At 39.8% G+C, this 14,641-nt stretch overlaps 1 protein-coding gene across 4 annotated transcripts in view; it reads left to right on the top strand.

Annotated features, from left to right (window-relative positions):
• The window catches only part of si:ch211-278j3.3 (E3 ubiquitin-protein ligase RNF19B), a 35,296-nt gene that overhangs the window by 17,011 nt on the left and 3,644 nt on the right, over positions 1-14,641 (top strand). For 3 of the 4 annotated variants that reach the window (XM_005460299.4, XM_013264336.3, XM_005460300.3), the window contains 8 exons: positions 451-994; positions 1,475-1,962; positions 4,945-5,150; positions 6,200-6,347; positions 8,732-8,894; positions 9,283-9,397; positions 12,714-12,845; positions 12,985-13,255. In XM_005460299.4, coding sequence (XP_005460356.1) covers positions 842-994; positions 1,475-1,962; positions 4,945-5,150; positions 6,200-6,347; positions 8,732-8,894; positions 9,283-9,397; positions 12,714-12,845; positions 12,985-13,255 — 1,676 coding nt within the window. In that variant the 5' untranslated portion in view covers positions 451-841. The remainder of the gene's footprint in view (positions 1-450; positions 995-1,474; positions 1,963-4,944; positions 5,151-6,199; positions 6,348-8,731; positions 8,895-9,282; positions 9,398-12,713; positions 12,846-12,984; positions 13,256-14,641) is intronic. The other variant, XM_025898768.1, reaches the window with a different exon arrangement.

Raw genomic sequence — 14,641 nt, 5'->3', positions numbered from 1 at the left:
CATCTAAACTAATTGTAACCGATTGTATCAAAGGGGGAAATTAACCATAGAAACTAAAACCATTTTTCTGTTCCAGGCCAGAAACATGCTGGCTTCTGCTATAAAGTTGGGATTTTAACATTGAAGTTTATGAGGATTGACTTTAGGAGACAGACTCTTAGCTACAGGTTTTGGTACTTCATCTAAACTATGAGGTTGGAAAAATCTTTATTTACATAAATAATATAATTAAATCGATATAGAGTCTAGTTATTCTATTGTAATATTTTACCTTGGACAAACTCTTTCATTGTGTAAAACAAATTTTCAGAAGCTATGACTAGATATCCTTAATTTATTTCTTATTGTAATGTTATTTTTAGAAAATTGATTTCCAGTGAACCAAAATGCACATCCAAAGGTCTGTAGTTCTTGCTGTGTAATATAGTCATTACATACTTGTGTTTCCAGGTTGAAGGACTGCTAACAGTGGAGAAAAGCCTAAAATGATGAACAACAGTCGACCAGTTCAGGACTAATTCAGACTTCTGTGTGGGTGGAGGAGGAAGACTGAAGAGAGACAAAGTAAACCACATGATCAGGCCTCGGAAAGGCTCCAAATCGGTGATGTTCCCCTCAGGCAGGGATTACCTCCTCCCCGTCGTCTCTCTCTCCATCTCACCCACTCACCCTCCCTCATACAACAGAGCAGCCGTCCAGCTCCAAGACTCTGAGCCGTGAGAGCGCACTGTGCTCGCCCACCCGCACACAAACACACACGTACTCTAACATCGCTTTTGCATCCTGCTCATGGTCGTTGGCCTGTTCTCCTCAGCTGCTGCTCCTGCTCTAGTTCTAGACCATGAAGAGGCCCAAGCAGCAGACTGGGCCCTTGAGCTTCCTAAATTTCTTCAGCCGAAAGCCCAAATCAGAGCCAAGGGCGGAGAGGCCTGTGGAAGCCTGTCCCAAAGAGGAGGTGGCCATTACCCTGACCCCAAGCGAGCATCCAGAACAGGTAAGATTGATGCTTTGTCTGCTTGGAGTGAGCATAAGCAATGAAGTTCTTTATTTGGGTTTATACAAGTTTTGGTAGAGTATGGTAGAGTATTTTGGCATATATGTATACCATTTTGAAATCTGCATTTATTTTTGAAATTTGTAGCTCATACATGATCATCATCCTTCTGTCAGTCAGAAGATGAAAATGTCTCACAGATAATGTCGAAAGAAAAACGACAAAGCTATTGATCATTAACTTTAGAGCCATGCCCGTTTGCTTGCTTTGTTCTGCGCTGCTACTGAACAAATCCATTAGCGTGTTTGTACAATTAATTGGTCATTTGTACAAATGACGTTGCCAAGAAACCAAATGAATTCCAGCATTCCAGCTATGTACACACTTACCAATACCCCCTTCATTTCTAAGAGCCTTTCATTCTCACAAGCGTGCTGTGTTTGGATTTGGTAAATCACCATATCCTGTAACTGTTCTTAGGACCTCACAGCAGAAGAGGCTGGAGAATCAAGAGTTTCTGGAGCAGAAAAAGGAGAAGGAGGAGGTCCGCCAGCATCACTGGCTGAGGTGGGCGAGAACAGCGCTGCCACAGTCGAGTGCGTGGGTGGGGTCAGCCGGGTGTCCACCGATGTCCTGTCCCTCTCCTCCTCCAGCCAGGACCAGCTATTGGACGAACACCTAGAAGAATGCCCACTGTGCCTGCTCAGTCAACCGCGCTGCCACTTCCCACGACTCACCTCCTGTTCTCACAGGGCATGCTCTGACTGCCTACGCCAGTACCTGCGTATTGAGATATCGGAGAGTCGGGTGGGCATCGCGTGCCCGCAGTGCCCGGAAACACTGGCACCTCTGGATGTTCGTGCCATTCTGGATGATCGGGCATTGCTGGAAAGGTTTGAGGAGTACCAGTTGAGGCGTTTTCTGGCTTCTGATCCAGATACACGCTGGTGCCCTGCGCCTGACTGCAGGTGAGACGTGAACTGATACCATCTACCAACAGGCTGTTTTAGGCATCAAGAACAGTCAAGAACAGTTACAGCGTACTGTAATAAAACTAGAACATCTTTTTTTTCAGCCTATATCTAATAAAGAGAACCTGTTAATTAGAAGGGAGAATAATACTTTGGAAATTAACAATAATGACTTTGTTTTGTGAAAAAATAGGTCTTTTATTGACATGATTGACACAGCAACAATCCACTACAATTTAATTACTTATTAAAAAAAACGTTAGAGCTAATCCAGCACTACAATGTGGCAGCCCTTGTCAAATTCTTGTCATCCCACCGCCGGCTTTATTTTGTAAAACACAAGACTGACGCATTTGTCACTGTTAGAATAATTGACTTAGATTTAAAAGGATAATTGGCAGAATTTTTAAAGCATTTTCCATGGTTCACCAAGTTTGCTGCAGTTTATATATTTTGCAGATCCTGGAAGAGAATGGACTGTGAAAAAAAAAGGAAACAGTCCTCTACGTATTGGTAACAGTTACTCTTTGAGGCATCCTAATAGGCCTCAAACAGAAATACCTAAAAGATTTCCCTTAGTGAGATGTAAGAAACATTCACATTTAATCGGTTTAAAATATTATTAGTGACGTGCTTAGCATTTATGGCGCTATTGTACTGTTACTCTTTTTCCCTCAGAGTAACTGCCTGAAATATATCTTGCATTGAGTTGCAAAGCTCAGCTGCAATATGATTGCATTACAAAATCGATCCTTGATGTCGTCGTAAATCTTACGAGGGAAAGATGTATTTTTTTTCTTTCTGCTGACATTGGCGTCAATCAGCTCTCTTTTTTTTTTCTGTTGTTCAGAACTGGCGCTGACACTGATCCCTTGCTATATCAGCTTAATGTTCATGCATGGGTAACTGGATAAGGGGGGCTGATGGGAAGTCACGACGTGCGTCCATTTTTTTGTGTGCAACGTGTTAAGTTGATATTTTGTGGTCAAAAGCACGTACGCACCAGGGCTCAGGACCCCGTTCAGTGAAAGTCTGTCTGTGCTTGCTGCTCAGCGATGATGAATGAGAGGAGCAAAAGTCAATACACAGTGGTGAATTAAATATAACGCAGAGAAACAGGAGATCCTGTTTTTAAAATGTCTACAACAAATTCAGTGTGTTTTGCGTTTGATTTATTAGAACGCTGTACAAGTGTGGTTAAAGGCATTTTGAATAACAGTCAATAACACCTCTCACATAAAAGAGACTTTGAAGCTGTGATTAATTATGTAAACTGGTCTTTAACAGTTATGATTGGTGCATTCCTGTGTTCCCAACATGCAGAGATTCCCTGAGGTCTTAGTGACAGAAGCTTAGCTGAAGATAATGTCGGGAGAAAGACGAAAGACTCTCAGAGAGAGGGTGTGAAAACTGTGTGTTTTTGCCCTAGGTGTGACTGTCTAACACACACTTGGGTCTATGAGTGCACCTGATCATATTTTATCTACATGTGTAATGCAAGTAGGAATTATTTAGATATCTCAGTAAAAAAACAAAACAAAAAACCTCTTCCAGATTAAAAGTACCCTCTGGGCTTCAAGTTATTTTATAACCATAATCCAACATGTTACAGAAACATACCCCACACATTTGTGATGTCAGAGTAGGGGGTCTATACGTTTCTGAAATTCACAGGATTGTATTTAAGTGTGGCCACAGTGAACAGCAATTAATACTTTTGATTTTCAGCACTCCTTTGTTCTAAGAGGATTTTCTTGGGGCTAACACAAACAAACATGTTAAATGAGCTGACTTACCCATATCAGACACAAATTATTCATCAAAGCAGACTATTTTTAGATGTGTTAGGCTTTGTCAACACACACAAAATCATTAATTACAGTTATGTACTTGCATTCCTAAACATACACATTTGTTTTAGTGGCTGAATTTTATACTGTATATGTATATATATATGTGTGTGTGTGTGTGTGTGTGTGTGTGTGTGTGTGTGTGTGTGTGTAGTACATATATAAATATATAAAGTAAAATTAGAATCACTTCAAGTGGTCATTGGCTTTGCAACTGTTTCTTTCTAATTTCTTTGTATGACAAAGCGTAGAAGTTTGTACACAATATAAATAATCCAATTATTGCTTGTTTCATGGGCACAGGATACTCACTGGTATCTAGAAATATTTTATGCATGAACGGCAGCTTTGTTCTTCAGCCAGACATGTTGGACTAGAGAATCAAAGTCACTTCAAATCTGGTCTGACACCGTAGTGGAATCAAGGTAACGCTGTAATTATCTTCTAGTCTGTGTCGCCTTCAGCCTGTTTGATTCATTCGCCTGTCTGACAAACAGAAAACCACACAGAGCTGGAAATGCCAGCCTGTCAGAGCCTTAGTTTTTCACAGCAGAGTTTGATTCCCAGAGGCCTTCAGATTATTTAAGATTGCTTTTACTTTTTTTATTTTTTTGGTTGTAGCTAAATCACATAATCTTGTGAACATGCTTGTATCAGAAAATGGGGACGCTACTGTCTCTGTTCCTCATAAAATTTATCTGATTTTATTTAACAAATGTGAAAAAAAAAGTAAAAAAAAAAAATCAAGAGCCTGTAACTTTAGCATAATCTGCAGTTTCCTAGCAACAAGGGAGGTGTAGGTTTTGCCCCAATCCTAACCCAACAAAGAAGAAAAAACACCACAACTTTAAAGTCAACACTGCACTAAATGAATGTTTGTTAAAAAAAAGCACATCAAGCACCCACACATGACCAGACTGCCTCATTTTTTTATTTAGTTATTGATACAAAGTTTTAAAAGTCATATTTGGGTATGGAGCCAGTAAGATTTTTGTTATTATCATGTATCTATTTATTATCAGATGATAGGTTTTCAATTCTGGAAAGCAGTCCCCCAGAATCCCCATCAGCCAACCGAACGTCTGATATTTTTCTGTCATTTTTATCTGTAGTTTCTCTCTTTCCTCAGCTATGCTGTGATAGCTTACGGCTGTGCAGAGTGTCCCAAGCTGAGCTGTGGCCGTGAGGGATGCGACACAGAGTTCTGCTACCACTGTCGGCAGCTGTGGCACCCCAACCAGACGTGTGACCAGGCCCGGCGTCAGCGAGCCCGCCACACCTCAGGCGGCAACGATGCCTCTACATTGTACGTCTTCAATGAAGAACCTGGAGGAGGTGAGACAGGAGCCATGTGATTAAGTGAAGCTACAAGTCGTTTGTGGGCCTCTTTGCTCTAAACAACCACTTGAAAAAGTCTACCTGGTTTTGCCACGAGTACTTCCAGGCCTTTGTGGTTTTCAGGTTTGTTAGACAGATAGATAAACCAAACAGACTGAAGTCCTGTCATGGTTGTACTGTAATTTCTTTCATAATTTCCATTCAATTTGGCAGAGCCAGTAACTTACGGTAACATTGCAACATTTCATTTTGGGAAAAGTTACCTCACTTTCGTTTCACATCCTGGTATATTATAGAAACAAGTGTTTTTTGGAGGGTGGTAATGTGCAGGCTTTTTTTCATGGCTTCTAAGGCAACTAGCAAAGATTTCTGGAAATTAGTCTTGTAAAAAAATAAAGTTTGCAGTCAGGTGAAAAAATAAGTACATACCATGATGTAGCTTGTAGAAATAACTTTAGCTAACTTGAAAACTAAACCGTTTTCCATTTAGTTTTATGATCCCTTTAGAAGTTGTGGAGTAATTTTGACCCACTTTTCTTTACAATGTTGCTTCAGTTCATTGAGCATTTTTTATGCACAACTCTCTTAAAGTCCTGCCACAGTCACTCAGGTTGAGGTCTAGACTTTTACTGGGCCATTGTCACACCTTGATTCTTTTCTTTTTCAGCCATCCTGTTGTAGATTTGCTGCCGTGCTCGGGATCATTGTTCAGTTGCATGATCCAATTTTAGCCAAGCTTTAACTGTCAGACAGAGGGCCTCACATTTGATTCTGTTAGATTTTAGTATACAGAGGAGTTTATAATTGACTCAATAACTGCTGCCAAGGTCCTTTGGCTATAAAACAAGCCCAAATCATCACGCCTCCACCACCGTGCTTTTGGACTGTACATTATTAGTAAACATCTCCACTTTAGTCTCATCTTTCCAACTATATTTTTCTGAACAAAATAGTGCATGTCTACAAAAATTAAACTGGTTCTTTAAGATGACATATAGATATTGCTTGTCAAGTTTGTAGTAGCTGAAGTATTTCCTCTGTTGCAGATGCAGAGGAAATCAAAGCATGCCCTCGCTGTGGTGCCTACATCATGAAGACCAATGATGGCAGCTGTAACCGTATGAACTGCACTGTGTGTGCCTGTCAGTTCTGCTGGCTCTGTATGCAGGAGATTACTGACGTGCACTACCTCAGGTATGCTGTTCATGCTAAACTCACAAGAACAAGAAAACTAACAGCCAGAAGTCCTATTAAATACTTACTCTAATGTCAAGGTTGGCTGTGTAGCAGGCAGGAGTAGGACCCAAACTCAGGACTCGGAAACATGACGGGTAAACCAAAAGCAGTTTTGTTCAACTTAAACTTAGTGCAAAAGTAATGCAAGTCAGAAAACAAGGAAAACTACATTTATGAATGCTCAGGGAACTCACTGCAAGAGACAACACAACCATGAAAGAGGACACAACAAAAGGCAAAGGGAAAACTGAGACAATATGGGAACAGGTGAGAGGTGGGAGGACTGCTGAAACCACTCAGATAACTAGACAGGGGAAGTAGAATTGAATACAAAGCACAAGAGACAAGATGTCATCAGAATAAAACAGGAAATGACTAACATGGACCTGGACTAAGACATGTGAACTTGACACAGACAGAAGGCAAAGCAGGGAGACAAGTTAGACTAAACACAGGGGATGCCCAGGACAAAACACAAAGACGAGGCTCGGAAGTAACATAATGAAGCAAGAAACCAACAACTAGAAACTGTAGAAAGCAAAACTCAGGAGCAAAAGGACATACTGAACTCAGAACAAAATAATCCAGAGCATGAACTTAAACCAAAGACAGAACCATGAAAAACAAACTCAAAACGCTGGGTTGAAAAACTAGGACTCTAAAGCTATAAGCCTGCTGAACATTGCCTGGTTTGAATTTCTTAGGCTTAGTTATAAGCAGCTGGTCAGACAAAAGCAACCGTCATTGGTTTTGGTAGCTGTAAAATGTTTGAGGGGGATGTTCAATGGCAAAAGTTCATCCTAAAAACAGTCAACTTCAGTGCATCACAACTGCTAATGCATCAACAATGCAGTACCTAGGCAGAGATAAAAACCGTGCCAGTCAGGGAAGCATGCCCGTATTTCATAATTTAGAAGCTGCACTAGTTTAAATGGTTCATCTCAGCTTTCATTTGTTTTCGATTCTTGGAAGGGAGTCACTGCTGACTTGACATCAGTTATTCACCTCCAATGTTTCTCCTTCCATACTCCTAATCAGCACAATGTGTAAGTCGAGCAAAGACTGTGTTTCTCAAGCTCTTATTTGATTGTGTTTCTATATAAATAATCTTCATTAATCTTAATTTCAATGCATATTTTAACCCCTGCTGGTTCATGCTCATCCTGCAGTAGCAGCTACAAGTTGAACAATGTTACTGGGAATACATGAATATTACCTGTGTCTTATTCATACTTTAACACAGTAAAAACCACAAAAGCGTGGTAATCAGGTTGTCAGGCATACGATTAAAAACTAACCTCAAATATATAAAAATATATTATTATAGACTCTGTCTTAATATAGCCCTATACAGGATAACCAGCTATTTTCTACAGGAAGACAAAGTGCTACATTTAAACTTTGATTAAACTAAAAAAAATTAATACACTGTAGTTGGATACGTAATATGCACTGTATCAAATTTTAATCAAAGTTGTTGTTTTTTTGTCATCTGAAACCGACTATTTCTGATGACCTTTTTTATTTAATTTTGTCCTCCTTTCCCCGCTTCCTTTGTTCTCTCCTCTCCCTTCGGTCTTTTCTGGCTTTCATATAACAAATTACAGTGGATGTCGTACAGAATGGCAAAGCTTTTAACGTCAGCCAGTTCAGAATAACGCAGCCATAATCTCTTACCATAATTTCCCCCACTCATGCTTTTAAAATCCCCAAAGTGGCCTAAATGCATACTTCGAGAAAAACATAGCCCTCGGGTGCTATTTGTGTTCTTTATAAAAGTTATTTTTCCGCTTGATTAAAAATCAGACAGCACTCGTCACATTGTATTACTCTTCTAGACAGTTAAAATTACACCACAGCACCAAAGGCTGGTAGCAGATTAAGGTAACACTGAAGGTAAAATAGACTTTTTTATCCAGTCATATTTTAAGTAAGAGACTAGCTATTGCTGATAAACCAATCCAGGCAGCTTGGTTTTACCAATTTCTCTATCGGAAATGGTTAAATATGATAAATGAGTATTTGAATAAATGATAAGTAGTAAATGATTGCACTTCAGGAAATGAAAGCAGGACTATAATAAGGAATCCATATCAAAAATGGTTTATTTGACATCAGACCTACATGATGATGCTTTGTTGATTATAGCAAATGATTATGAGGGCATTTATTTGAAGTCTTAAAATAAAGTACCGCTCATTTTTACAGGAATTTAATTTGTTTTTGCACATCAAAAGGGAGTTACTGTAAGGGATCACCAAGTCTGCAGGGAATGTCTGTACCAAATCTTTTGTTGTTTTACAGTAACTGATCTCTCTTGATGTGTCTGCTTTGTCTCTCAGTCCCTCAGGATGTACATTCTGGGGGAAGAAGCCATGGTCTCAAACCCGCAAGGTACTGTGGCAGGTGGGGATGTTGCTCGGAGCACCTGTGGTCATCTCCCTTATAGCAGGCATCGCCATCCCAGTCATCATTGTTGGGATACCAATCTACATGGGCCGCAAGGTCAGTAAAGCCCATGTCACACTGTGTAACTTGTTAACTTTGTGCTGTATATTAATGTATTGTTTTATGCTGTTTATAGCAATAACATGTCTGCTTACCTTGCACTTCACATGTGACTAGTAGATCAAAGCTCCCCTTACCTTAGAAACTAAAAACATATCCTAGGGAAATTAAGCTGCAAATGAAATCCCCTTAGATATGATTAGTTTTCTTTTTGTCAGAGCCATGGTGTGTCTTATAATGTCTTCACAGGCATGCTGCAGTGTGTGTGTGTGTGTGTGTGTGTGTGTTATTGGGCATGAGTAAATGGCTGCAGAGATAGAAAATGAAAACTCTGAGCACTTTGAATTTCAGTAATGTGATTTGTGCTCTGTTTATTACCTTCCAGGTCCATGGTCGTTGTAAGAAAAACAATATCTCAGGAAGTAAGCACTACTTGACTGTGGCAAGTGGGGTGATGATGTCAGTGTTTGTGTCACCGGTCATAGCAGCTGTCACTGTGGGTAAGGAACATAAAATAGTAATGTTACATTTTTTTATCCTGCAAACCAGAGAGAACATTCAAAGGGCAAAATGTTGTTGTTGTTGATCTTGTGTTATAAAGAATTAATTTCAGTAAAAAAAAAAATGGATAAAACTGCAGAAAATGTATCAACTCAATTTAAAACTTAAAGTGAAAGGAATAAATAAACCTTTTGTAAAAAACATTCAGTCCATTCAAAAACTGAGCGTGCCATATGATTTAGTAACATGTGGAAACATCTTTGCCAGTCGCAAATTCAAGTAAATGCTTTCTGTATGACTGTATCAGTCTTTCACATCATTGTGGAGGAATTTTGGCCCACTCGTCTTTACAGTGTTGCTTCAGTTCATTGAAGTTTGCTGGCGCTTGTTTATGCACAGCTTACTTAAGGTCCTGTCACAGTATTTCACTCAGGCTGAGGTCTGGACTTTGTGCCACTTCAACATCTGATTCTTTTCTTTTTTGGGCATCCTGTTGTAGAGTTGCTGCTCTGCTTGGGATCATTGTCCAGTTGCATGATTCAATTTTAGCCAATCTTTAGCTGCCATACTTGACTCTAGAGTGCTTTGGCATGCAGTGGAGTTCATGGTTGCACCCGGCAGCACCCGGCTGCTACGTTCCCTGTTAATTTGTATAAAAAGCATCAAGGATGTACTTGATGAGAGTTAGAGCATAGAGTGCTGTGAAAACTTTCTTTTTTACATGACTGTATTTTTGCTTTCACCCTGAAAGTTTGATGATGAACTGATCCCACTCTGCCTTCTGTGTTAGCTCACACTAACATGTCTGACCTAACAGCAGCTCTAAAGCATGCTGCTAAACAAAAAAATATCTCCCAAAATCATAAATCTGTTTGTTTTCTAAACTCATCCTTGACTTTTAATTAATAAGTCTGCGTGTGTTACCTCTATGCAGTACTGCACAGTTTATTTTCCTATATAACTCAGCAAGACAGTGAAGAATTTTTCCTAAACTGCTGTATTTCTTCCATAAATTCTACAGATATGAATTTGCAGCCAAGCAATCTGCATAGGGTTTAGTGCCAGCCATACAAATATCCACAAGCCAGGCTACTGTATACAAACATACCACGTTATTTCATTGCTCCACACACACACAGTGCAAAGTAGCATTTCAATGACTCATGCTACTTTAGATAACAGTCCCAGCCGTGACAGAAATTCTTAAGACTTCAGTAGAGTCTTATCTTTCCCCCGCAGTGTCACAGCCATAACTGTACCCCACTCTGACTGGTCCTCGCTTGCCGCACAGAAACTCAAAGACACATTTAGCCGCATTGTACTCGTCACCTTACCTCTCACCCCTGCATGTACAACTATGCTTGCATACTGTGCAGTTTCTTTAGCCATTTTTACTTCATTTTCTCGCCGCCATATGTTTTGTCGAACATCTTCTATTTTGTGCTCTCACTGCCCTCCAACTGTTGTTTTGTTTCTCATATTTGAGTCAAAGCACTCTGTTTTTTTTGTGTGTGTGTGTCTCTCTTGGACACAGACGAACACTGTCTTTCGCTTTCACTCCTCTCCCTGTGTGATCTGTTTGGCCGGCAGGTTCATCCTCTTGCCCTGGTTTCACCCTCTTGCTGAGTCAATAGCGCCCCAGTGTTCCCGCTGTGTTAATGATGTCCCTTTGTTTGGCTGGCACTCTTCTTTGTGTTCTCAAACTCCTATCTCAATCACAGGTTGCATAATTGCACAGCGTAGGGAGGCTGCTGGTCATCAGGCTTGGGCTTTATTCAAAGCACTTTTGTGAAGGTTACGAAGGACAATCAAAAGAAGTACAGCTCGTTAAATAAAATTTGACTTTCCCAGCGTAGCTGTGCCCTGCAACATTCTAATTTTCCTCTGCTATTATGATGAGTCGATCCATAAGAGTGACTAATGATTTATTTTTGTGAAAACTGTCTTATTGTATCCTGACAGGGTATGGACTGCACATTTTTAGAGCTTCTAAGGAAACATCTGTGTTCATCTCTACATTCACAAATGTAACAAAGAAGACACTTTTTGTTTAGGTGTCTACTGCGCAATTGTCCGCACCATAATCAGTTCATATAAATAACAGTAATTAACCAGGAAACACATTTTGCTTCTCTTTCTAATTATTTTCCTCCTATAATAAATACTATATACAGCATAAAATCCTGTATATAAATGATGATCATGATCAAAAGGATGAAATAGGAAAGTTAAAAAAAAGTTTGTTATTGCTAAAATAGAATAAAACACAGCTTCTTACAAACAGCACATAAAATAGATGACTAAATGAAGATCCGGTTGCCTCGTCTGCAACTAAAATTATTTTTAGAAAAGCTTGGAAGGAAACCAATGTTACTCACTTAAAGAACATAATGATTATGAGGATATAATTTCAGGGAAAATGAGTATTTCTTCCTTTTTTATGTCCACTCTATATGCCTAATTTTTTCCAGTTACTTATGGCTAAAACGCCTCTAAAAAAAAGCCTGTGTCTATAAGTGCCTGGCAGCTTGAATGTGTCCAGTCCAGGGTAAAGCAGGAAAGGCTCCCCCTTGTGTTTGTTTTGTGTTGTTGTTGTGATAATAATAATAATAACAATTATGATGATATTGATAAAAAGACAATAACTGAAGTCCTTAAAGGGGCACTTTGTGTAAAAATAGAATATAATGCAATACTTTTGACCTCTTCAATTAAGGCCAAAAGTCTGAAAATCGATCATATCATGTCTTGATGCATTCTCAATCATCCAGGTAAGTAAATCTCCAAAGGCTGATTCTGTTCATCTGGACGTAGCGTTTTCAGTGGGAGAAACGTTTCGTCACTCATCCAAGTGACTTCTTCAGTCTCAGCTGACTGCAGGTTTCCCCAAACTTATAAACAGTACATTTGCATAATGACTGAAACCAGCCCAATGAAGGAACAATGGGCTGGGAGGTCAGGGAGGTCAAATGTACTGTTTATAGGATTGGGGAAACCTGCAGTCAGCTGAGACTGAAGAAGTCACTTGGATGAGTGACGAAACGTTTCTCCCACTCAAAACGCTACGCCCAGATGAACAGAATCAATCTTTGGAGATCGATCATATCATCATATTTTGATTTCAAATGCACTACCGTAGCACACAGAGGCAAGACAATGATCAAAAACCCTTATGGGCCTATCTGTAATCCAGTGCTTCACTATTGCAAAGACATTTCGGTTATATGGTTATTAACATTAAGCACAAAGTCCAGAAAAGTCATTATGAAAAATATGTTAAGAACGAGGTCTTTACTCTTTGCTGTTTTCTTTCAGGTGTGGGTGTACCGCTAATGCTGACTTATGTCTATGGGGTCGTTCCCATGTCACTCTGTAGGAACGGTTGGTGTCGACCACAGAGTGAGCCCCCTGAAACACACAAAATCCAGCTGGAAGACTTAGCCAACTGTGAGTATCAATAATTTAATCGGTCTATAGTTCAGGTTAGGGATATTGTCTGACCGTATGAAGGCATACATGAGTAGTCGGTTATGATGTGTGCTCCGAATTTCGACCCGATCTGATGAAGTTTCAACTTCTCTTATAGATCTTCTATTCTCTCATGTAGTCAGTGATCACTGGACGGGTCAGAACAACCCAGCACTCAACAACACCAGCGTCCAAGAAGTTCGAGTCAGTGTACAGGAAGTTGGCGACCTCCCAAGTACGAGCACCACACCGCCAGAGCCAGATAGATATGCGGGATTGGATGAAGCCACAAAACGCCATGGATACACCCAGCAGGACAGCCAGTCTGACTGCAAGGTGGTTATTGTGCCTGATAACAAGACTGATGAGATGCAAATGATTCCTTTAAGGTAAATATTGCCTTTACAATTTCCTCAGGTGTTTACATGTTTTTACAAAGGACTTTAATATCTGAAAGCAACCATTTATAGTTTCTCCTGCTTTAATGCCTATACTTAAGGTCAATAACATGTTTGTCCAATGACTGATGCATTAACGTTTAATATAAAATAACTTGCCACTTGCACAGTAATGTGTGTAATGGTTTTAGGTATGCTCTCGCAATTAAATTAAAGATATCCTGTGGAAATTTTCTTATAAGCAAACAAAAGTTATTCAGAGTTAATCGAGAAAATGTTTGGCTTGAAGTCACTCCCATCTGAGATGTGAGTGGAACATATCAAGAAAGCAGAGTCCTCCTCGCTACGGAGCTGTCATTTTAAAGTAATGTCACTGTGCAGCTGCGTCATCTGTTTTGTTACAGCAGCCGGCCGCTGCATTTTATTATCTCTGTTAGATGAGCATAAAAGTTTTCATGGCATCCTTGATTTAAACTTGAAAAATGATGGAGTGCTAGCCTTTATTTACACTGACAGATGGGAGACACGGCGGGAACAAATCAGAGATGACGAGATGCGGGAAGTTGAACTCAACACAAGACACAGAGAACAAAACAGGAATTAAACAGGAAGAGAGACAGAACAGGACCGGATAATGAGATTAACTTGCAGACAGACAAGGCTAACACAAAGATGAGACAGAGGGAACAGGACAGGAATGCTAAAGGGAACTAATAAACCTAAAATCATCGACACTAAGAAGTAGAGGCAAAAATAACAAAACAACAGGGAACCAAAACCAGGGATCAAAATAACTTATAAGACCAAGGAAATACAAAAACACTATTAACATAAACCACTTTAAAAATCCAAAAAGAACAAAGAACTGACAAAACTGTAAACTCTGGGTCAACACTCCATAGATCTTGACACCAGAATAGCTGTGTATATACATTTTTTGTTAGTCTTACAAACATATATTTGCTAAGTCTGACTTTCTCCGTGGTCCATATAGTCTGACTTCCATAGAGGATACACCCTGTCACCTCACCCCTCCCTCTTTGAGAGACCTTTTTAGGTATTCAGACTTCCTTTAACATGCTTAGAATCATTTTCAAGTCAGCGGCAGGTGGATGGAGTAGAGAGGAGGTGAGGAGGCACAAAACAGAAACACGAAAAGCGCCCATCTCTGTTTATTTGCAAGCACTCCTCTTCTGCAGCGGAGGCTGGGCCATTGCTGCATTTGTTGGTGCATTACCACCACTTGTTGGTCAGTGGGATAAAGCAGCTGTTACATATTGCTATTAGAGTTCAGGAGATACACCTTAAAGTTAATGGCGCATACAGTAACCAAATAGACAAATGCACACACAACTGAAGCAAACCATCACAGTATTC

This window comes from Oreochromis niloticus, linkage group LG15 (genome assembly GCF_001858045.2).
Source record: "Oreochromis niloticus isolate F11D_XX linkage group LG15, O_niloticus_UMD_NMBU, whole genome shotgun sequence".
Lineage (NCBI taxonomy): Eukaryota > Metazoa > Chordata > Actinopteri > Cichliformes > Cichlidae > Oreochromis > Oreochromis niloticus.
Note: the sequence above shows the minus strand (reverse complement) of the source record. Positions and strands in the feature narration are given on the sequence as shown.